We start from the raw sequence: 24,847 nt of genomic DNA, 5'->3' as shown, positions 1-24,847 counted from the left end.
GGATCAAGTATGAAGTGGGTTAGGGTACAGGTCAGTTCAGGTATATAGTTGGGTCAAGTACGGGTCAGTTCAGATTTGAGTGTATAATAGGTTCGGGTACAAAGCAGGTTCAGGTACATAATGAATCGGGTTCAGTTTTAAAATATAAAAAACCATTTGAGACCAGATACATAATCGGGCCGGGTTCATTCGAGTTTGGGTCTTCATTTACAAAACCCAAGACCCAACCCGTTTTCGCTATGATCTTATATCTTAGACCCAACCTAAACCCGCTGGTCCACCAATATCGGTTTGAATCGGGTCAGGTATACCCAACCCAGTTATACCCCTGCATTTACGCCAGCACATTAATCTTCATCCAGTGAACTGAACATCGGCACATGGCCAGAATCCGACAAGAAACTGCTCGCCATTGGAGACATCAACAAAACATGCATCTTGACCGTACACAATCTCCTGCAAATTTACATCCAATAAGGGCAAGATACTCATTTTTTTTTTTGAAAGGCAAGCTGGGGTTAGGCCGACCCTTACCAGAACAACTGCAGCCCCATGTGGCAGAGGGATTCGATCCTGGGTCTTCTTCAGCTTGACACAGGACCCCGCTTGCCACATGGGATACCACTTCGGTGGTATCTTTGCATGCAATAATTGGTGAGGTACCCTTAGACAGTTGAACATTTGTCATTCTCTTTGAAAGGGAGAATTAAGCTACGAACAATGAAATTAATGACTGCTGGTAAATCAAACCGAACCGAGAGGAACCAATCAACTAAACAGCACATATGATTTCCCCCATTCATAATGCAGTTTTTTTTTTCTCCCGGAAGAAACCCTTTTTAATGCAGTCAGGTGCTCATATACAAGAGAACTAATCCAATTTGATACAACGTCGAGCTCCTCACAGAAATACATCACACACAGAGGGCAGCAGATCAGGTCATGCTGAACATGAGCGTTTTTGCTCATGCCGACATCGTGGCCATCCGATTTGCATTTTAAAAAGCTCAAAAGTCAACAAAACCACGTGGCATTCATCCAAAATGCAAATAGACGGCCACGATGTTGGCATGAGCAAAAACGCTAATGTTCAGCATGACCTGATCTGCTTCCCACACAGAGCACAGTGACCCATGAGAACACAGGTGCAGCTATGCCACACATATATAGAGCTATGTGACACGATGGAGCTGAAGATACGGGATACAACCATTTTTATGAAGTTTTCAGTGTAACTAATATACAAGGGGATAAGGAACGGAAGTCAAAAGAATCAAAACTGAGTATCCATGTGACAGATACGGAGGAATTACAGTGGGTGCCTATATTATGGTACCAGCACCACCACATACGGACTGTGGAAATTTTCATGGACTTATTTATGATTTATGAGGATGTTGCTTGGTGCAATGCTGAAGTGCTCTAGCTGTTGGTGAGGAAACACCTGTTTAAATTATCAGACCGGCCACTTCATGTAAAAAGCAGAAGCTCAATACCATCTTTTCTTTTCCTATTTGTTACAAAAAAGATCTCAAAGGAAAAAAAAGAGAATCTTCAATCTACCTCTCCCCTGCCGTATCCTTGAGTATGGAACCACGCTGGACGTTCATCAAAATATTTTCCTCATTTAGTAAAATGGATGCATCAATAGGATATCAGGAGATTGATTAACAAAATGACAAAACAGTGGAATGCCCTAATCATGTTCACACCCTGGCATTGTAAATTTCTTAATTCAAAACAACAAAGACCTTGCTCACAGTTTAGCCGTCCGCTGGACCAACCTTCGCTTTGCAAACTCATGAGCAATGTTAATAGTATCCTTGCCATGACGAAGACAGTACTCAGCAAGCAAGATCTGGCTTTCTTCAGGTGTAAGATCACCATGGGAACCCTAAAAAAGATGGCAAACTTTCTTTATCAATATCAAGACAACAAAGTAACGGAAACTTAAAAAAATTTCTAACTTAATATTTTTAACTCTTTTTCTTCTCTATATTGTGTTCGGTTGGAACTGTACATCTTGATATCAAGAAGAAAGGATAAGAAAAAAAGCACAAGAAGAAACAGGAGGTTCTTGGAGTCCTAACCATAAATAGTGAAAGGATCTACAAGAAAATAACTCTGATCACGATGATCATTGCCATGAAAAGATGATGCTGACTTCCTTAGTACTGTTGAAAATGAAAAAGAACAGGGATGCAAACAAAACAGAGCCACTCCTGAGTAGCTCAGTGGGTGGTGCTAGATCAGCAAAGCTCAGGAACTTATGCTCGAGCATTTTTACAAGATTATGCCTTCATCTCTCTCTCTCTCTCTCTCTCTCTCTATATATATATATATATATATATATATGGAAACTAGAATATGTAAACCAGCAAAATATGTAAACTAGTAAACTGAGATTTTCATAGGTTTTTTTGCAAATCTAACCCTGTAGATGCATTTGGCATAGTCCATTTGCTTGGAATCGACTATTGGATCATCGTAATCAGATCAAGAAATATGATAATATTTACAAAAATTCCGAGCCATTGATTTTCAAGCCTTAAAAAATCCTTTTTATACATCGTAATCGGATGATCTAAGAGTCTGTTTCTATAAAACCAAGCACCTATATCGCAAACGTAAAGTGAAATTTTAGAAAAAATAAAAAGGCCCTATGAAAATCTCGGTGCATACCACTTTACATATTTTGCTGGTTTACATATTCCAGTTACCCTATATATATATATATATAAAATCCCCAAGTTGGCAGACTGGGTCCATTCAAACAAGATCACAGATCTAACTCCATCCCAAGCTAGCTAAACTGTAGCACATACTGCTGAAGCTCAGATCAGTTCATGTATTCCACAGAACAAATTAAGATGCTGTAAGCAAATCAGATAATGTTATTCTCTGGCACAAGGAATCAAAGATTTTAAGAACAAATTGTCTGATTGATTGCTAATTAGTACAAAATCATGAGCAGATGCTTACCAAACGTGAACTTCTATCACAAACTGCATGGTGCATTATAATACCAGCAGCGACTGAAACATTGAAAGAATCAACCATGCCCGTCATAGGAATTCTGCAGTGCAAATCAGATAGTTCTCCAGCCTCTTCACTAATGCCACTACAAGAGCATGGAATAAAAAATGTGTCACCAGAAGCATTCTATGATTGTCTAAATCAAGGAGATATATCCTATTTTGGCAAACTTATTTAAAAATGAAATTATACGATGCAATCATAAATCGTTAAACTAAATAACCATGTAAATTTTTTGTCAAGATGGATCAAATTTCCTTTTGTCAGTTTTCTTGTCCTAACTTAAACTAGAGTCAAGAGAGTGACCCTAATCCACAGTTCCACAACCATTTGGCTGACACAGACTTACAAAAGGTTTGGCTTTAATAATCTACCCAGGACATAGCATAAATCAACCACCAGATGGATCACTATCTTTAGCACCATGGCCTCTTCCATAGCACAAAAAATATGATTAAAGCCATTAAATAATAAGTCCAACTTGAAAATTGAAATTTGGTCCTAATCAATGACAAATTTTAGAAAAAAACATGCAAATAAATATAGAACAACAACAACTACGCCTTCATCCCAAAACAATTGGGGTCGGCGATATGAACCAAAAAAGAAAATCATTCTGGGTCTTCCACATGAATCCATGCAAATAAATATAGAACAGATAATCAAAATCATAAAAAGAAATAGATGAAGTTAAGGACACAGTGTTTGAAATGAAATGGGGATCTTCGAAACACGAGCTTTGATTAACAAGAGCAAGTGTCAAGAATGACACTAAAGCATAACCCTTAAAAAGGGTATAACTGGAAACAAAATAAAAATAAAAATGTATTCTTTATTGATATGAAAAACCAATTGCTTAAGAAGCATTGGAGTGAAATACAAGAGGGGCTGCACCCCTTTATATACACAGCTGAAAGAGGACTCAATAGAGCTGTTGGGCACAGTCCAACAGCTCTATTTAGAGCTATTGGAATGTGTCAGTCCAACAGCTCTATTGCTAGTCAAGTCTGGACAGGACTTGACTAGCAACAGTCATTCTAGTTCAAACTGAACTAGATGACATAAAGACAAAAAATAAAAATAAAGGAAAAAAAATACAGAAAAGAAAGAAATTAAAAATGTATTTATATATATATATAATAATATAATATTATTATATATACATATATGTACAGTTTTACATTTTAACACTCCCCCTCAAACTTACGGTACAATGAGCGAAAGTTTGTCTAAGAGAAAGTGAAATCGGGGAGCAGCGAGAGGCTTTGTAAAGAGGTCTGCTAACTGATATTCTGAAGTGACATATGGCAGATCAATTATCCCGTGTAGATATTCCTCTCTGACGTAGTGACAATCCATTTCGATGTGTTTGGTGCGTTCGTGGAATGTTCTGTTACTGGCAATGTAGATCGCACTTTTGTTGTCACAACACATTTGTGAAGTCTTTGTTGCTTCAACTCCCATGTCAGCAAGCAGTCGTCGGAGCCAAACTACTTCCATGGTCGTGGTTGCCATGGCTCTGTATTCAGCTTCGGTGGATGAGAGAGATACCTTCTGCTGCTTTTTACACCTCCACGAGATTAATGATTCCCCTAAAAAGACACAAAAGCCAGTGGTTGAGTGTCTGTTATTGGGATCACCTCCCCAATCAGCATCAGTATATGCAATTAAATCAAGAGAAGAGGAGGAAGATAAGAAAAGTCCTCGTGAAAGGGAGGACTTGATGTATCTGATAATACGCATGACTGCTCCCATATGAACAGAAGTAGTAGCATGTTGAAATTGACTTGCTGTATGAACAACATGTGCTATATCTGGTCTGGTAATGGATAGATAGGAAAGTGCCCCGACAAGCTGTCTGTAAGGAGTAGGGTCTGCAAGAAGTTCTCCATCATCAATCTTCATTTTAACATTAACAACTTCTGGAGTGTCAACTTTCTTATCATCAGTAATACCAGACCTGAAAACAATATCAAAAGCAAATTTAGTCTGAGATAATAAATATCCTCTAGGAGAATAAGCAACTTCAATGCCTAAAAAATATCTCAACAAGCCCAAATCAGTCATTTCAAAATGAGTTTTAAGAAGTGTTTTGATTGTTTCAACTCCCTGTTTATCGCTTCCGGTGATGATCATATCATCCACATAGAGAAGAAGCACAATGATCCCTGTATCAGAATTCTTAATAAACAAAGCAGTGTCAGTTAAACAGAATTGAAAACCAATATCAATCATAACACGACTAAACCTATCATACCAAGCTTTTGGTGCTTGTTTAAGTCCATAAAGAGCTTTTTCTAAGCGAAGGACTTTACCCTTAGGAATACTTAGACCAGGAGGGGGTTCCATATATACTTCTTCAACTAGCTTTCCATTTAAAAAAGCATTTTTGACATCCATTTGAAAAATAGACCATTTTTTGATAGAAGCTAAGGCAATTAAGGTTCGGACAGTAGTCATACGAGCCACCGGAGCAAAGGTTTCTTCATAATCAATCTCATATTCTTGGGCATAATCTTTGGCTACTAAACGGGCTTTATATCTTTCAAGAGTACCATCACTCTTGGTTTTAATTTTATAAACCCATCGACATCCTATAGTTTTCTTCCCTGGAGGAAGATCTTGAATATTCCATGTAGAAGCCTTTTAAAGTGCATCTAATTCAACTTTCATGGCTTCTATCCATTTGATATCATTTTTTGCTTGAAAATATGTGGATGGTTCTTCATATGAGTGAATTAATGCAATAACTGCCCTATATGTGGGTGAGAAAGACTTGTATGATACAAACTTTTCTGGAGGCCTCGAGATCCGGGATGATTGTCTAGTTGGAATGTTAGAATATTTCTCAAGTGCACATGGAGTATTAGACTCTTGTCGCCTGGAATATTGAATACTAGTATCTCTATGAACTTCTTCATTTTCAACATTAAGATCAATAATTCTTGGATCATCATCAAAGTTACAATCAAGGTCATATTCATCAGATGTTGATGTTAGATCTAGCAAAAAGGAGTACTCAGTGACGTCTTTTAATTTTCTAAAATCAAAGAAGCTCTCCTTTTCAAGAAAGGAAACATTTCTAGACACATATAGTTTATTATTTTTGAAGTCAAAACATCTATAACCTTTCTGGTTTTCAGCATATCCTAAAAAGGCACAGGGAATCGCACGAGGGGAAAGTTTATCATTTTTGTCAGTAAATATGAAACATTTGCACCCAAATATTCTTAATCTAGAGTAGTCTGGAGAAATGTTCATAAGTTTTTCAATGGGAGTGATATTTTGTAACGAAGAAGATGGCATCCTATTAATGAGATAGGTGGCAGTTAAGGCAGCTTCTGCCCAAAAGTCTTTAGGGACTTGATTTGCTATTAATAAAGTTCTAGTGGTTTCTATAATATGGCGATGTTTTCGTTCTGCCAGTCCATTTTGTTGAGGTGTATAAGGACAAGATCTTTGATGTGTGATGCCATGCAATTTAAGATAATTTTGAAAATCTGTGGATAAAAACTCTCCCCCTGAATCTGTGCGAAAAATAGTAATATCATTTTGAAATTTGTTTTTAACCATATTATGAAAAGTTTGAAAGTATGAAAATACTTCAGACTTATGTTTGAGAAAGTACATCCACGTATGTCGGGAGAAATCATCGACAAAAATAACATAGTAAACAAATCCTCCTTTAGAAATTACTGGTGCAGGACCCCAAACATCCGAGTGTATTAATTCAAGTGGTCTTGAAGAGAAAAAGGTTCTGTTCTGAAATGGTAATCTTTTCATTTTGCCGAGAATACAATCTTTACAATCAAATGATTCAGAGTTACAAAATTTCCCTAGATTTGGAAAATGTTGGATTTTGGCTATATGTGGGTGACCAAGTCTCTTATGCCACAGTTCCAACTCTATTTTTTGAATATTATAACAAAAAGCTTTCTTCGGCATTTCCAAAAAATCCATGTAATAGAGTCCTCCTTCTCTATGGCCTTCCCCAATCAGCTTGCCTGACTGGCGATCCTGTACCCAACAACCATGAGAAGAAAAAGAAATATTACACCCATAATCAGAAATTTGAGATACAGATAAAAGATTTAAATTTAATTTGGGAACATGTCTAATTTCTGGAATAAAAAAATTTTTTGTTTTATAAATTTTTTCAAAATCTCCTATTCCTTCTATTTCAAGAGAAGTCCCATCAGCAGTAAAGACCTTTGACACACTTGTTTTATTTTTAACACATTTGGATAGACTTTGATTATTTGGGGTCATATGAAAAGATGCACCAGAGTCAAGAAGCCAAGAAATTTTACCTAAATCAGAAAAAGATGAGGCTGCTGCGCCGGTTGAAGCTTCAGATGAGGAAGAGGCACCTTTGATGAGAGGCTGAAGGATCTCCATTAGTTGGGCCAGGGAAACTGGTGCATCCTGATCTTTAGGCTCCGATCCAGCAATTGCAGCTCTTTTTTCTCTTAGCTCCTTAAATTTGGGACATTGTGGCCTGTAGTGTCCCGGTTCATGACAGTGATGACAAATAACTTTTTTCTTATCATAGTCACCATTTTGTCGGTTAAAGTGAGGAGGCCTATATGATCGAACATGATTCCCTGGTCTAGACACGGCTAAAACGGAATCATCTTCAATTTTTAAAGAACCTTTCCGGAGACGATTTTCTTCCATTGTTAACTCTTCAATAGTTTCAACAATAGAAGGAATTTTTCCCCGGTGAAGTAGGGCCGATTTAGTGGTTTCAAATTCCGGCCTTAATCCAGTGATAAACTGGTAAAAATGTTCAACATCGAGTTGTTTCTGACGAAGCTCGATGTCTTCGGCACAATGCCACTTTGGTTCTAAAAGGGAAAGTTCTTCCCAAAGTTCGGACAACCCATTGTAATATTCACGAATAGTTTTGTCTCCTTGTGTCATCATTCGAACTTTTTCTTGGAGGTTGCACACGTGTGCAATATCTTTAAGGGAATACATATTCTTAAGGTATTCCCATGCCTTATCGGCATGATCAAATTTGGCAAGACTTGAGCATTTTTTAATGTCAACGCTATTGATAAGCCATGACATTATCTTCGCATGAGATATTCTCCATTCTTTCCATTTCTTCTCGTATGAGGCAATAGCCATGATTTTCTCTTCTTCTGATAGAGGGATGTCTTTATCTCCCTCCTTTTTAGTAAGAGATAGCTTAGGTTCCGAATCGGAACCATCCACAATCCCCCATAAGCCTTTTCCCCATATATGGTGCTTCATGATTGAAGCCCATGTTACATAGTTCGTATCGCTTAGTTTCATAGGCATGATGGTGACTTTATCATTGTCATCCATCGATTACAAGGAGAGAAAGAATAGGGATAGAAGAGAAACAAGAAGGAAAATGAGAAAGAAAGAAAAAAAAACAATACAACAAGATGTGAAATCTTCTCCAATGAAGTGATAAAACACTTCTCTTCAAGTGGCGAACACTTTTGCAAACGGGCACGGAAACCGAGGCAGCTTTTCCTCAAGATTTAGTACTTCCGCGGCTCTGATACCATGAAATGAAATGGGGATCTTCGAAACACGAGCTTTGATTAACAAGAGCAAGTGTCAAGAATGACACTAAAGCATAACCCTTAAAAAGGGTATAACTGGAAACAAAATAAAAATAAAAATGTATTCTTTATTGATATGAAAAACCAATTGCTTAAGAAGCATTGGAGTGAAATACAAGAGGGGCTGCACCCCTTTATATACACAGCTGAAAGAGGACTCAATAGAGCTGTTGGGCACAGTCCAACAGCTCTATTTAGAGCTGTTGGAATGTGTCAGTCCAACAGCTCTATTGCTAGTCAAGTCTGGACAGGACTTGACTAGCAACAGTCATTCTAGTTCAAACTGAACTAGATGACATAAAGACAAAAAATAAAAATAAAGGAAAAAAATACAGAAAAGAAAGAAATTAAAAATGTATTTATATATATATATATAATAATATAATATTATTATATATACATATATGTACAGTTTTACATTTTAACAGTGTTGACTCTGTTTAACATTAGTTTGACTATGTCCAAGAAATGTCATGGTAGCGACAAATATTTTGAAATATCACAAAAAAAAAGTGATACTTTGGTTGCCATTTTAAGTCAAACTGACACAATGTTTTCAAAATATTGTTTGATTTACATTTATATATCAGCTATATCTCAGGAAAAAGGTTTATTTTATTTTTATGCATTTCCTATTTGTTGTTCCTTTTGCATATTTTGTTCCTAAATTTTTTTAATTTATTTATTTTTGACAATAAAAACATGAAGAAAAAAATCACTCTCATGATAACTTGGCTGTATTGTTCTGCCATTTTAAACTTTTGTCACTATAGTGTCCAATGTTGTGCCATGTCAACACGGGACACACATGCTAAGTGAGCTCTGTGTTACATGATACCAAGACATTCTCAATAGTATATAAAAAGAAAAAAATCCAGAAAACTGAGCGTCCAGATTTTCCTATCATATTGCTGCTTCTCCTTTCATTGTTCTTGGCCACAATCTTTCCAAAGCTTTCTAATTCCTTGTATTTCACTTAATTAACACAATAATTTTTTTAGAAATATTATTTCTATGCCTTCCCTCTTTCATTTTTTTCCACTGTCACAAGATATTTACCATAAATGAAAACAAAACCCAATCAAAGGAGATTTCATAACGGTAAATGTTGGAATTTCTAGATCCATCATTGGTAATGAAGTCAGGTTAACCTTAGCAGAAAGCAATATTAGCATTCAAACCCTGAACGGCCTTTACCTATGCTCGTTTCCAACAACTACAGCAGTTGGAATAGTCCAATCTATGTCATGGATGGATACCTGCATGATTTGCAATAAGAATATTACATCAGAAATAAAAAATCTGTGATTAATGCACAGGTACACATATCAGGCTGTATCTGAATCTAGGTAAGAGTCCTAACTGGTCAATCTATGCAAAGCTTGGTTAGATTTTGATTTGTATCTACTGACTTCAGCTCCCAATTTAGATCATAAATCGTGGCTGGATTCAACTAATTACTTATAGAGAAATAAGAAACAGACAGAAAATGAAATGCATGAACATCCATGTTGAACAATCAAGCAAATCCATAAGCAGCCAAAAGATGAAAACAAAGATAGGAAAATAAAACTTTGCAGCAAGTCATTTAAAAAAGCTTAGTACTTAAACACCACAACAGCCTGCCTGTAAGTTTCATCTTCAACAAATGCAGAGTTGAAGATTGAACATGAATATATTATTAAAGCACAGTGCATACTGCATATTTTATTTACCCTGAATAATCAGAATCAGGCCAACCACCATAATGCATGCCACAACTTAGTTGTGACCCTTTATTCTCCAGTTATGCACTCAAATAACATTTTTGGAACACTTAGTTGATGATTTTCATGTGGATTTGATTGGATCGGTTTTAAGTATCATAAGTAAGATGTCTTCCTAAATTCCCCCCACTATTATGTAATTCTTCAATATTCAGTGGTTAAAATTGGCAATTTTCCACATATAAATGGGAAAGCTAAATCACATTCAATAAAAAAAAATACTATTGCAAATAATAAGAACCTTATTGGTACAACCAAACATGAAATATGCAACTTCTCTGTACTTTTAGCAAAATTTTCTCACATTGTAAAAGTTAATAATTATTCCATAATCAATATGTCAAAAGATACACACAAACCTCAATCCACATAGATTGAAAAATAAGTTAAAGATCATGGTGAAATAACAAAAAACATAATAAAAAAGATGTATATTGTAGAGCATTAATACCACATCAGGTCCAACACGAGCTGTTGCAATTCGATAACCACGTGATTTTAAGACTCTGAAGCAGTCTTGTGTTGAGTTCCACAACTCAAGGTCCAACCACTTTTCTGCACCCATACTAACATTTCGGTTCTCTCTATACCTTTAGCGAGTAACATCCACATGATAAGGATACATTCCAAACAAACAGACAAAGGAGAAAAAAGCACATATAGAAGTATAGATGAAAAGATAAAAACAACAAAGATCATAACACAAAATTGATATTTGAAATTCATCAAGACTTCCACAATTAACAAAGAATGTGTTGATATTGGGAAGTATACCTAGACAAATCAATAATGAAGACAAGCTAATAGGCAATTAGTGAGGGTAACTTACAACAATGACAGAGTTCTTGAACAAGAGTTGAAATGGTGATTGGATTCCCAGGTAATCTCATGGCTTCTGCCCCACATCAATTTAATAGACAGAAAAGGTGTTCTCAAGCTCAGGGAAGTACTATATATAGTCCATGTTGAATAGTGTAATAAATTTCTGTATAATATGTATTACTTGTCTTCTGTACTACCCCTCTGTTATTGTCTTTTGTACATATCATTGTTTATTAGGGGTAATGTTGTAAATTGTTGGGTGGTTATGGGGTCAACACAATGTCTTGTAGTGAGCCCAAGAGGGTTGACCTCTCTTTTTATGTGTCTCTCTTGTTTTGGGTTTCTTTCTAATGAAAGCTATCATTCTCCCCTTTTCTTCCTCTCTTCTGTGTATGCTTCTATGCCCTAACTTTGCACATGGCAACAGAGCCATTGTGAAATCTTGGTAAAGCTATCAGCGAGTGAAGGAAGGTGCTCTGGAGCTTTCATTCTGGTGCACTGCCTCAGGATTTGTGCCTTGTTGCTGAGGTCAGCATCGCTGTAGTCGCTGGTGAGGGCTGTGTTGGCTAAGGTAGGAGTTCAGTAGAGAATGCTTTTAGAGGTTCATTGAATCAAGAATCGGCTCAATCAGAGATATTTTGGATTTTCTGCGAATTTTGTAAGGATTTTCTGTTTCCGCCCTCAAGTCCAGATTTGAAAAATCTGATGACTGTAATCATTTGAGTAGGTTTTAATCCTGCAATTTGTTTTGTTTATGGTTTTTTTTTAGTAAGCTTGTGAAAATTGATTTTGGGTTGATATAGCTCGATTTGGTAGTGTTCTAATGAAGTTCTTGGGTGTCTACGTGTGACGTGGTTTTATATTTGAGCATATATGGCCATTGTTAAGATATGTTATAGTATGCATATACATATATGTATACATGTATACATATACATATATGTATATATATGTATACATGTATACATATATGTATATGTATGTTTAATGGTTGTAAACTGAAATACCCATCAAAGGTATTTTGGTACTTTCACTGTAATAGGCATCAGCCCAATAGGGGCTGACAACTCTTTTTATTTTTTCTTTTATTTCTTTTTTGTTTTTTGTCTTTTTCCTTTTATTGTTTTTTGGGTCATTGGGAGCAGCTCCAATATGACTGCTGGAGCTGCTCCCAACGGTTAGAATTCCAACTGTTGGGAGAAGCCCAACAGTCACATTGGGCTGCCCCAACAGCCCTCTCTTGCTCTATAAATTGGCCTTGAAGGCCTTGTATTTTTTATACACTCTCTTGAGTGAATATATGCAATATTAATTTGTTAGACCCTTGTGTGGGTGGTTCGGTGATTCAATTAAGCATTCCACTTGATTGAAAGAGTGCTCTTGCATGTTCTTGCATGTGTATCGGATTCAATCCACTTCATTACATGGTATCAAAGCTTTGGTGTTCCAAAAGACGTTTGTTAGAAAGAAGGTCGTGATCAAAAGGAGGATCTTGAACTTGGGAAAATTCCGATCGTTGCATCGGAAAGCGGACCATCTCCAAAAAAGGCCTTGTATCACTTCCTTCTTCTTTCTTCCACTCTTTCTCATCTTCTCTCGTGTTTTATTTTCGCTTGTTGTAAATAGAGAATGAAAGGGAAGTAATTGTCTCCATACTCATACGCCTAACTGACACAAACTATGTGATGTGGACATCCATAGTAAAACATAAGATATGAAAAAAGGGCTTTGGGGATTGGTTGACGGCACCGACAAGGAGCCTAAGCTCATCCTTACAAAGTTGGAAAATGAAAAAGAAATTGCGCTTCAAAGAGAAGAAATGGTTAAAGTTGTTTCCGAATATGAGAAAAGATGAAAATAATGGAGGATGGGTCATTCCAAAATCATTGGATCACTCATCAATAGTGTGAACATTCACAAATGTTCTAGTTTGACCAAGCTTGACTTCGCTAGTGATGCTTGAAAATATCTTAAAGACATGTATAGTCTTAAGGATATTGCGCATATATGTAATGTCCAAAATAAAGTGAGGACTATGACTCAAGGGGAGATGAGCATAAGACAATACTACAATGCTCTCTCTCTTTCTCTTCTTTGGGATGAATCGGCTCTTCTTGAGCCAAAGTGACATTGCCCACAAGATATTGAGCTCTACAAAAATCAAATCAAAGTGGAGCATTTTTATCAATTCATAAATGGGCTTAGGCCCGAATTTGAAGGAACTAAGTCCGCTTTACTTCATAGAGGAGGTGTTCCTTCCATAGTTGAAACTCTTGAAGAATTAACTATGGAAGAGAATAGGTTGAAAAGGCCATCCACTTCTAAGGATAAAGAATCCGTGCTTGCTATGTCAAAGCCCGAAAACCATACGAAGAGTTATAAACCACCTCATTTTGTAAGAAATGAGAATGGAAGAAACCCCAACAACTATGAAAAAAAGGGTGATTATATTAAGATTGGACTGCATGCATATACGGGTCCAGATCTGGACCCGTATCTCTATCTTTATAATATCGGGTCTGGACTGAAGAGTCTTAGACCCGACCCGATCTGGTGGTTATAAGTTCACGTAAAGAAATAGGGCAAGTGTATTGGAGGCTTATTGATCTGCTGCTGTAGTTCTCCCTCCTCTCCCTTCCAGCAACCAGTAGAAGAGCCGAATACCAAAAAGGTGTGTTTTCTTTCATGGTATCAGAGCAGGTCGAAGTCTAACAACTAGGTCCAATTTCACCAACCTTTCTGCTTCTTCTTTGATCGTCCCTTGCGAGTTAACAAAAAAAAAATCCCATTTTCTTCTCTGATTCAATTCTCCTCTGATTTTTCTGATCGTACCCAATCGTGCCCCCCTTTCCCTTGATCCTGTGAGAGTTAACACACAAAAAAGAAAAAGGACGTGGCCGACCTTATTTCCCCTCTTTTCTTCATTTTCCCTAAACGTGACCTTATTTCCCCTCTTTTCTTTTCTTTTCCCTAAACGTGGCTGACCTTATTTCCCCTCTTTTCTTCTTATTTCCCTAAACAAGTTTCTTTCTATCGTTACCAGCCACGTTAATTTCATTACCTAATCTGTTCAGATCTGATCATTCAGATTTGATAATTTCCAACAGGCCACGCTAACGTCTGATCTGATCATTCAGATCAGATCTTAACGTCTGAACCCCATATTGATTTTGATTGCGTAAAATCAGAAGGCTGTTCCTTTCTTGCATATTTCCCCCTGCTCTCGCTCTATATCTGATTTTTGTTCCAAATCAGAGGTGCATATATCGTTCATTCACGCTATTTTTTTTTTAGTCAAAGCATATATCCCAAAGCACGAGTTGTTTTTTGGACCATATTTGTAATTGTTCCTGATCTCGATTTCTGCAAATCATTTCTGAAGAAATATATCAAGATTGCCCCCCCCCCCCCCCAAAAAAAAAAAGGAACGAACAAGTCTGGGTCATGGCTTTGCTGAGCAATTTTTCTTACATTTCTTTTATTCAACTTGTGTTCTTCTCCTTAGACAACTCGTCTTGTCTTCATGGATTCCCCATCACTTTCGTCCAGTTTTCTTGGCCAACTCATATATGAGAAATTGAATAATTCCAACTACTTGACCTGGAAAAGGCAAATTTTGCCTTTCATTCGTAGTTTGGACCTCTCTGGCCACCTTGATGGAACAATCCATGCACCATTTGAGTTCATTCTGCAGGAAGAGCGAGATGATAAAGGCGAGGTTTCTAACAAACTAGTTCGCAATCCAGAGTTTACCACATGGAAAAGAAAAGATTAGGCTATCGTGGCTTACATTACCTCTACTCTTTCTCAAGAGGTATTAGTGGCCATTCCAGATGAATGTTCAACTAGAGAACTGTGGCAGATACTAGCACAAACCTATTCACAGATTTTAGAGGCTAGGATTCTTCATTTAAAAAGAGAGTTTCAGCTCCTAAAGAAAGACAATTTATCAGTTACAGAATACATGAACAAAGTCAAGAGCATCACAGATCAATTAGCGATGGTGGGTTGTGTAATTCCTGACAAAGAAAAAGTTCAACAAGCGTTGAATGGTCTTGGACCTGACTATCACATGTTGGTCACCTCTCTTCTATGCCTTCCTTCATTGCCTAACTTTGATGATATGCGGGCGAAACTACTATAGTACGAAGTTACTATTAGAGGTGAGGAGCTGATTCAAAATAGCAATCATGAGGTTCTCGTCACAGGTATGGTGGCAGGACAAGGACGTGGAGGTTTTCGCGGTGGACGGGGACAGAGAAGAGGTAATCAAGGAGGTCGTGGATTACTCCCCACGCCTAACATGTCATCCAACTCATTTCCAGTGAACCAGTCCTCTAGACATATACCAACGTGTTTTCAGTGTAATAAAAAAGGGCACATTAAGGCAAATTGCTGGCATAATCTGCAAAACAAAGGCAAATTTAATGGTACTGGGGCTTCCACTAGAGGACAAGCAAGGGATGAAAATGAGATTGTGAAGAATCTCTTGATTTATGCCCTTTCTGAGTTAAGTTTTAAGCAGACTGAGCAGAGAACTTGGTACATTGACTCTGAGGCTGCTGCACATGTGACAGGTGATGCCGGTAAGATTTCTCAACTCATTCCTTATCATGGTAAATTACGTATTAAAACTGAAGATGGTGCCCTCCATCCTATTTCTCATGTTGGAAACATTTCTCTTCCACTCCCAAACTCATCACTTCTTTTATCAAATGTTTATCACTCACCCAGTATTGTTAAAAATATTGTTTCTGTTTCTAAACTTATTGATGATACTAATTCTTCTGTCAAATTTACTCCTGTTTGTGTCAAGGATCTTCTCACGAAGAAGATGCTCGTTGAAGGAGAACGACAAAGAAATATGTATGTCCTCAAGGAGTCTCATACTGCTTGTGCCACTCCAATAAAGTCACAGAAAGTTCAGCCAATATCATTCAAAGATTGTTTTAGTTTGTCTCAGTGTAATAATCCAGACATTTGGCATCGTCATTTGGGTCATTGTAATCGTTCATTCATTGAAAGACTTGTGTCTAGTGGACTTGTTCCACAGTCTAGTTTAAATAATGAGTCTGATATTTCTCTTTGTCCCAACTATCATTTATGTAAGAGTCATGTTCTTCCATTTCACTCAATAAATCAAAGAGCTTCTGTGCCTTTTAAAATTATCTATTTTGATGTTTGGGGACCTGCCCCACAATCTTCTTTGTCGGGTAGTCGCTATTATGTCACCTTTATTGATAGTTATTCCAGGTATACTTGGATCTATTTTATGAAACACAAATCTGAAGTGTTCAAGTTTTTTCGTGCATTTCGTGCCTTAGTTAGTAATCAATTTGCATCTCAAATCCAACATTTTCAATGTGATGGTGGGGGAGAGTATCTATCAAAGGAATTTACTGAATTTCTCCAGAATAATGGAATAAATCGCCGAATATCTTGTCCACACACACCCCAACAAAATGGTGTGGCGGAAAGAAAACACCGACATATTGTAGAAAATGCCTTGAGCATGATACATGGTACTAATGTCCCTTTAAGCTTGTGGATTGAAGCTTTTCATTCTGCTGTGTACGTCATAAATCGACTACCCATGAAATTGCTTGCAAACCAATCTCCTTATTTTACACTCTTTGGGACTTACCCTGATTATAATGAATTACGAGTGTTTGGCTGTGTATGTTACGTTCATATTGACAATTCCCAACGTGACAAGTTTCAGAACAAGGCAAACAAATGTAAGTTTGTTGGTTATGCTGATCAGTACAGAGGTTATCATTGCTACGATCCTACTGCCCATCGAATCAGAGTCTCACGGAATGTTGTGTTTGATGAGACCCATACCGAGAGCTCAGGAAGGATAGAAGAACATAACGTAGTTGGTGACGGTTATCAACCGTGGCTTGCTGCTGAGGTATTCGATCAAATGGCCACCCTAGATACTTCCTCATGCCATTCTATATCGTTTGAACAAAGTAAAACCGATGTGTGTTTATAAAGGGAAGAATCACCAAATACCCAGGACACTATGCCTGCCGTTTCAGATGTTGCCAAGTTCCAAGGAGCTGTCTATGTACGACGAAATAAAGATAATGCTCAGCGAACTGATGTGCAACCTAGAAGACCTAAAAGGATTCGTCATCCTATTGAAAGATGGGTTAGTTATAACAACTTCTCTACAGAGTTACAGTTGTTCCTCTCTCAGATTGAAAAATAGGATGAACCTATTAGCTTTGCACAAGCGTCTATGACACTTAAATGGGTTGAAGCCATGAATGAGGAAATGAGAGCCTTACATGAGTGTGGAACTTAGAAGGTTGTTCCTAGACCATCAGACAAAAATGTTGTAGGGTCTAAATGGGTCTATAAAATAAAGTACAAACCTGATGGATCCATCGAGCGCTACAAGGCAAGGTTGGTGGCAAAAGGTTTCACCCAAGAATATGGGCAAGATTACGATAAGACTTTTAGTCCTGTGGTCAAGATGGGAACTATTCGACTAATTTTGTCTTTGTCGGTTCAGTATGGATGAACTCTCAGTCAGTTTGATGTCAAAAATGCATTCTTACATGGTAGCCTGAAAGAAGAGGTGTACATGGAACAACCCTCTGGCTATGCAGAACACAACCCCAGCACACATGTTTGCAAACTACGAAGAGCCATTTATGGGTTAAAGCAGGCTTCTCATTCTTGGTTTGACAGTTTTTGCCTCAAAGTTCAGTGATATGGTTTCATTTGTTCCCATCTCGATCATTCATTGTTTATCTTCTGTGACTGTAAGGTATGTACCTTGATTTTTATATATGTGGATGACATTATTATTACTAGAAATTCAGATGAACACATAGAAGTCACCAAGGACTTACTGAGTCGGCAGTTTAAAATGAAAGATTTGGGAGTCTTGCGTTATTTCTTGGGAGTTGAAGTGGATAGACAGAATGAATCTCTTTCATTAACTCAACTCAAATACACCTTGGATCTATTGGAAAAAGCAGGCATGACAGATTGTAAACCACTATCCACTCCTAGTGTATTAAATCACAAGCTCAGTTCTCAAGATGGGGAACCATATAAAGACTCCAGGCAGTATCGTAGTCTCGTTGGTATGCTTCAATACCTCACCTTCACCAGACCAGACATTGTGTATGCCGTGAACCAAGTGTCACAATTCATGCATGACCCACGAACATAGCATATGAATGTTGTTAAGAGAATTCTTCGATATTTAAAAGGAACTCTTGGAGATGGCCTAGTCTATAATCAGTCCAAGTTCAAAGGAGAGCGACATCGAGTGGATGTTTACACATATGCCGATTGGGCTGAAGATCCATATGACAGACGATCAGTTTCTGGGTATTGTGTTTTTCTTGACGGAAACTTGATAGCATGGACTAGCAGGAAACAACATGCGGTTGCACGATCCAGTACAGAAGCTGAGTATCGGTCTATGGCGACTGCTACTGCAGAAGCTATATGGTTGAGACATTTTTTGACTAAGATCAGAGAATTTATTATGCCTACTAATCTCTTTTGTGATAATCAGAGTGCCATACAAATTGCCCTCAACCCCATTCATCACAGTCGTACCAAACATATAGAAATTGATCAACACTTTGTTCGACAAAAGGTGAAAGATAGAGAAGTTGAACCAGCCTATGTTCCCACGACTGATCAAGTGGCAAATTTGTTTACTAAGGGACTTACTAGCGTCCATTTTTGGTTTTTAAAAGGCAAGTTGTCCATGATACAAAACCATGCACAACTTGAGGGAGACTATTAAGATTGGACTGCATGCATATACGGGTCCAGATCTGGACCCGTATCTCTATCTTTATAATATCGGGTCTGGACTAAAGAGTCTCAGACCCTGGTGGTTATAAGTTCACGTAAAGAAATAGGGCAAGTGTATTGGAGGCTTATTGATCTGCTGCTATGGTTCTCCCTCCTCTCCCTTCCAGCAACCAGCAGAAGAGCCAGATACCAAAAAGGTGCGTTTTCTTTCAGATCATGAGTCAAATAAAGGTGAAAAAATTATTTGTTACCATTGCTATGAACCAGGACACATCAAACATTTTTGTCCCAAAAGAAAGGAGGATTATAAAGAAGATAAAAGAGTGGCTTTGGTGAAAAAGGAGTAAAGTAGATGACTCCAAATGTATCCGTTCGCTCTCCTTAGCTCAATTGATGAAGGCTTTGCAACCTATGTTCAAAGCTCAATCTTTCTCATATTCGGAAGCTGCCGTATCGACAAGTGACAACCATGGTAAAACCTCTTGGATCTTAAATTCGGTTGCTTCATTTCATATGACCCCTAATGAGTCTATATTATCCAAAAGCAAGTTTAACTCCAATGATTCTTATGTTTCCACTGCCGTTGGCACCACTTTAAAAATCAAAACTTTTGGTATTTATCAAAAAACACCTATATTTCACGTACCAAATATTAGAGTAGTACCAAAATTAAATTTAAACCTCCTATCGGTTTCTCAAATTGCGGACTATGGTTGCAAAATAGTTTTATTATCTAATGATTGTCTAATACAGAATCTTCAGTCTGAGAAACCGATTGAGCAAAGCCATAGAAGAAGAGACCTCTATGTTATGGACAATCTTGAATTGCCAAAACAATCTTTTTGTAATTTTGTAGAAAAGAAAGATGTAAGAATTTGGCACAAAAGACTGGGACTCTAACGACCCCAACTCATACCCCTTAAAAATGTATTTTTTTTTTAAAACAAGTGCGGAAACAATCCCAGAGACCTAGGGCCTATACAGTTAAACACAACCACCACCACCACAAGAGATCTTACACTCATCTTTCATACCAAACCAAAATCAAACCAGACTTTATTTATTCAAATGTAAAGAGTTTGAAACATAAGTAAATGAAAGTAAAGAAAGCAAAAAAAAGACAAAAGGAAAGATCCAAGCCATCTAAAGAATCTGTCACGTAGTCGTGTGGTCCCCTCGTGACTCTTCTCAGAAGTAGGTCACCCCACTAGGCATATGAGGCTGCGAAAAACACAAAAAATATGGTGTCAGAATCCAAAGAATCCTGCGTACAGGTCTCTCTAATGAATCAAATAAATAAAAATAAGAGGTTAGCTAATGTTTTTAAGATGAAATACCTTAGTATCTTAAGTATTTTCTTGGTCTGAAAATTGCATAATCTAGGAGGGGGTTGTATTTGTCTCAGCACAAGTATGCAACTGAACTTGTTGTGAAAGCTCGACTTGCAGAAGATGCCAAGAAAGTAACTTCTCCAATGGAAGTAAATGCAAAGTTGAGAGCAACTAATTGAGAGGTTTTGGAAGATCCAATCGTGTATAGGCACTTAGTTGGGAGACTTACCTACTTGACTATTTATAGGCCACATATCACATATGTTGTACACATTGTCAGTCAGTTTATGAACTCACCTACATCTGTTCATCTTATTGTTGTTATCAGGATAGTTCACTATGTCAGAGATATCATGCATTATGGGATGTTCTTTTTGTATCCTCTTCTACAAATCTTAAAGCTTGTTGTGATGCAGATTTTGGTGTATCGTATCCATATTGAGTGTATCATACCATATCACCTTAAAAAGGGCCAAAACTTGTTTTTTATTTTTTGGATTTTAAAGACCTCTTAAGGGCCAACTTCCTCATTTGTGTAGAGGCCATTAGAAGGGTATTCACGCACCATAGGAATCGTGAGAGCGGTGTGGGGGCTGATCTGTGCACAAAGGAGAGGGTTTTTGAGGTTTGCTCAAGTAAGAGTACATTTCCACCATTTTTTCACTTAAGAAAGTGGGTTAAGGTAAAAAAACTCTATTATTTAGTTCTTATTGAGTTTTGTTTTGGGAAGATGACAACAAATGATCTGACAATGCAATGGGGCACTCAAGTAATGAGTGAAAACCGATTGAAAATCGAGTGAAACTATTGCCATAATATTTTTCGGGTTGTATCTCTCGATTAAAGCATTATTTAGTCGAGACATATCTCAATGTTACGGCCTGCATGTCAAAGAATTTGCCGGATGCCGTGAAATGGCAATGCCAACAATTAATCATTGGCCTGAGAGAAAAAAGACTAGAATACAAGATGAGTGAAACAAAAATGGGGTATGCGCAACCCTGAGAGAATGTGTATGACAAAGATGAGCTCCCTACTTCTGATCCTACAACCCTTAGCATAGAATCAAAAGTAGGAAGTTCTACAGCGAAAGGGAAACATGTGACTGATACTAGTAGTAGTGTCGCGGGCACAAAAAAGAGAGGAGGGAGTTCTTCAAGAAGAAGTAGAACTAGAACTAGTATTTCTATTAGGAGTTTTTTCCCTCCTAGGACTGCCTATGGGGTGAAACCCGACATTCGTACTTCTATGACTCCTCAACATTTAGTCGAGCAGGCAATGTCTTGGTTGAGAGATGGTTCTATGATCTCGGCATTCTTTTCAATGCGGCAAATTTCTTTCATTTTCAGGCCATGGAAAATGCCATAACCAGTATCAGGCTATATTCTTATGGTTGTTCCATGTACACTTCTTCTATGAAGTCTCCATGTAAGAAGGCATTTTTAACATCTAGTTGGCTCAGAAACCAACCACGATCCACATTAATGAAAAAATAACTCTAATAGTCCCCATTTTTACAACCAGACAAAATATTTCTTCATAATCCAACTCATGCTATTTACCTTTCCATGTTGCCATACAACATCCCATGTTTTACACTCATACAATGCTTGCATCTCTTCATTCATAGCTTCAATCCATTTGTTGGATTTTGAGGCTTGGTTGTAGGGTCGATCATCTTGATGTTGGGAGACAACAATTAAAAATGTTTGATGCTCGATACTAAAGTTCCCATAACTCACCCACTGATCAATAGGATGTACTCTTTTGGATCTTCTAGTTGTTTGGGTGTTTTGGTCATCTGGCAATTCAATGGTTCCCTATTCTAAACAATTTTCTGGTGCATTTCAACCCTTGCAGCTGTATATAATTCTTTTGAACCTCCCATCTACCGAATCTGTTCTGTTGATTTGTTGTCCTATAATAATCTACTCCTCTATTCGGTCTTCTGAATCGCCAACTTCATTATTCTCTGCAGCCAACTCCATGAGAAACAAAGTATCATCTAACCAAGGCTGATATAGTTGAGTTGGATATGACTGTATACTTTGAGACTTGTTCTTAAAGTCAAAATTCAGTTCATAAAAAACAATGTTTCTCGAAATATTGATGCACATGTTTTCAACATCATAGCAATTGTACCCTTTGTAGTCATAAGCATATCCAACAAACTTGCAAATATAGGCTTTCCTGTCAAACTTAGTTCTCAAACACACATCGATATAGGCATAACAGGTGCAACCGTATGCCTTTAAATAATCATAATTAGGATGTTGTCCAAATAGTTCACAATACGACGATTTGTGCTGGAGCACCTTCATTGGCAACATGTTAATTATATGAACGGTTGTATGAAAGGCTCCCGTCTAGAGAAACAAAGGAACACATCCTTCATGCATCATGGCAAAAACACTCCCTACTATGTGTATGTGTTTTCTCTTATCAAGCCTATTCGCTAAGGTGTTCGGGGACAAGATACTATCGGATTGACTCAATTTTCTTTAAGATATTCAATAAAGTCATTCGAAGAGTACTCACCCCCACCATCACACTAGAAATTAAGAATGAGTAGGGAGAACTGATTACGAACCAGAGCATGAAAGTTTTTAAAGATTTTAAAAACTTCATGTTTGTGCTTCATAAAATATATCTAAGTATATCTAGAATAGTTATCAATAAAGGTAACATAATATCGACTCCCAGATGAAGAAGTATTGAAAGCCGGTCCCCATATATCAGAATGAACAATTTAAAAGCTCTTTTATTAGTAGAAACAAATGGCAGTACATGACTTTTTGAGACTTGACAACTGGGACATTTTATTATTTGACTCTTGACTCAAACTTGACCAAGAAATTAAACCACTAGAAACAAGCTTCTTAACAAAAGCCATATTACAATGCGCTAGGCGACTATGGCAGACACTTGGTTGATTTGACTCCGACTCATTTACAAAACAAGGAGAATAAGAGCTTTTGGACTTTTCAGCAGACTTATCGAAACACAAACCAATGGATTTTCTTTAAAGAGATACATATTCTCCCGTCTTTCTCCTTCAACAAACGTCCTCTTCATGTGAAGATCGTTAACATAAACAGAAGTAAACATAACACAAGAATTGGTATCATCAAGTTTAGAAATAGAAACAAGATTCTTTTTTTATATTGAAAACAAAAAATATATTTGACAAGTGAAGATTAGAATTTGTAATGAGAATAAAAACTTTTCCAATGTGTGTGATGGGGTGACGAGTTCCATCTCCAGTAATAACTCTATCTCTATCAAAGTAAAAAGCCAAGTTTTTAAATTTACCTTCATCCCCAGTGATATGATTTGTTGCTCCTGAGTTCACATACCAAACTCCCTGATCATTCTGGTTTAAATTCAGCCCTGTAATGGTGGCCAATAAAAGTTGCTTGTCAATCAGTAAATGTTGTTCTTCCCTTGATCCTCCTGATTTACTTAATGCATTTTTCTCTTGTGAATTTGCCTCTAGAGTACCTTGGGTCATCTTTAAACTAATAGTTGGCCTTAACATGACCCGACTTCTTGCAAATATAACATGTGGGAATTCTCCTGCCTTGATAAGGAATAGGAGTGTTGGGAAGTGGAAGCATTCCACAACTCCATGATTTCTTCCTCGTCCTCCTCGCATGCCTCCTCTTCCTCTCCCATATTGAGTACTCGGCATGAGTACATTATGAGTATCCACTACAGCTGAGGAGCTTTTAGTTATACCTGCCGAATTCATCTCAAACTAAAGCAATTTGTGACACAAAGCTTCGAACGTGGGCAGTGCATCAAACAAGGTGGTATAAAAAACATTATACTCGGGCCCTAGTCCATTGAGGGCCTGTCGTATCTTATCCTTATCGAGTATCTCATAACCGACCATCGCAAGTTGATCTATAATTTCCTTCATCTTATTAAGGTATTCCATGATTGACAAAGAGCCCCTTTTAAGATTCAAGAATTTCTTCTTCAAAACCATAATTCTTGGCTCTGAAACCTGTGAGTATGTTTGCATAAGCCTAGCCCATAGCTCCATGGTTGTGCAGTCGTAAGGAATAGTCACTAAGACCTGTGATAGAGTGGACGTGATATAAGCAACAAATGTTTGATTATGTTTCATCCAAGAAGTATAATCTGAATTCCAAACATGTACTATAGCGACAACAACTCCTTTTTCATCATTTTCTTCCCGCAAAATGAATTTTGGTAGATCTTAACCGACCCATCGAGGTGTCCAGAAAGATTTTGGCTTTGGATGAAAGGAATTATTTGTCTTTTCCAAGTAAGAAAGTTTAAAGTAGTCCATTTTTCAAAAACTAGATGGTTAAGAAAACTAGCTGAGAGGACCGAAGAATAGGAATACATAACAGGTAAGATGCAAAAGGAAATAGACAAAAAAAATTTGAAGGGTTGTTGCTGTTGCGTAAAAGAATAAACTGAAAATTCAGTCGCAAATCTGTTTGTGTTTTTTTTTGTAGATCAGATACGA

At 37.3% G+C, this 24,847-nt stretch overlaps 1 protein-coding gene across 1 annotated transcript in view; it reads right to left on the bottom strand.

Moving 5' to 3' along the window:
• Window positions 1-1,626: 1,626 nt before the first annotated feature.
• Window positions 1,627-24,847, bottom strand: part of LOC149818772 (uncharacterized) — a 35,283-nt gene continuing 12,062 nt past the window's right edge. Inside the window, exons 3-6 of the mRNA XM_089985706.1 lie at window positions 10,854-10,992; window positions 9,834-9,895; window positions 2,983-3,121; window positions 1,627-1,894 (exon numbers count right to left, since the gene is read on the bottom strand). Coding sequence (XP_089841832.1) covers window positions 1,757-1,894; window positions 2,983-3,121; window positions 9,834-9,895; window positions 10,854-10,992 — 478 coding nt within the window. The 3' untranslated portion in view covers window positions 1,627-1,756. The remainder of the gene's footprint in view (window positions 1,895-2,982; window positions 3,122-9,833; window positions 9,896-10,853; window positions 10,993-24,847) is intronic.

The sequence above is a fragment of the Nuphar pumila genome, chromosome 13 (genome assembly GCF_984573655.1).
Source record: "Nuphar pumila chromosome 13, dmNupPumi1.hap1.1, whole genome shotgun sequence".
Taxonomy (NCBI): Eukaryota; Viridiplantae; Streptophyta; class Magnoliopsida; order Nymphaeales; family Nymphaeaceae; genus Nuphar; species Nuphar pumila.
This window is presented reverse-complemented; position numbering and strand designations above follow the sequence as displayed.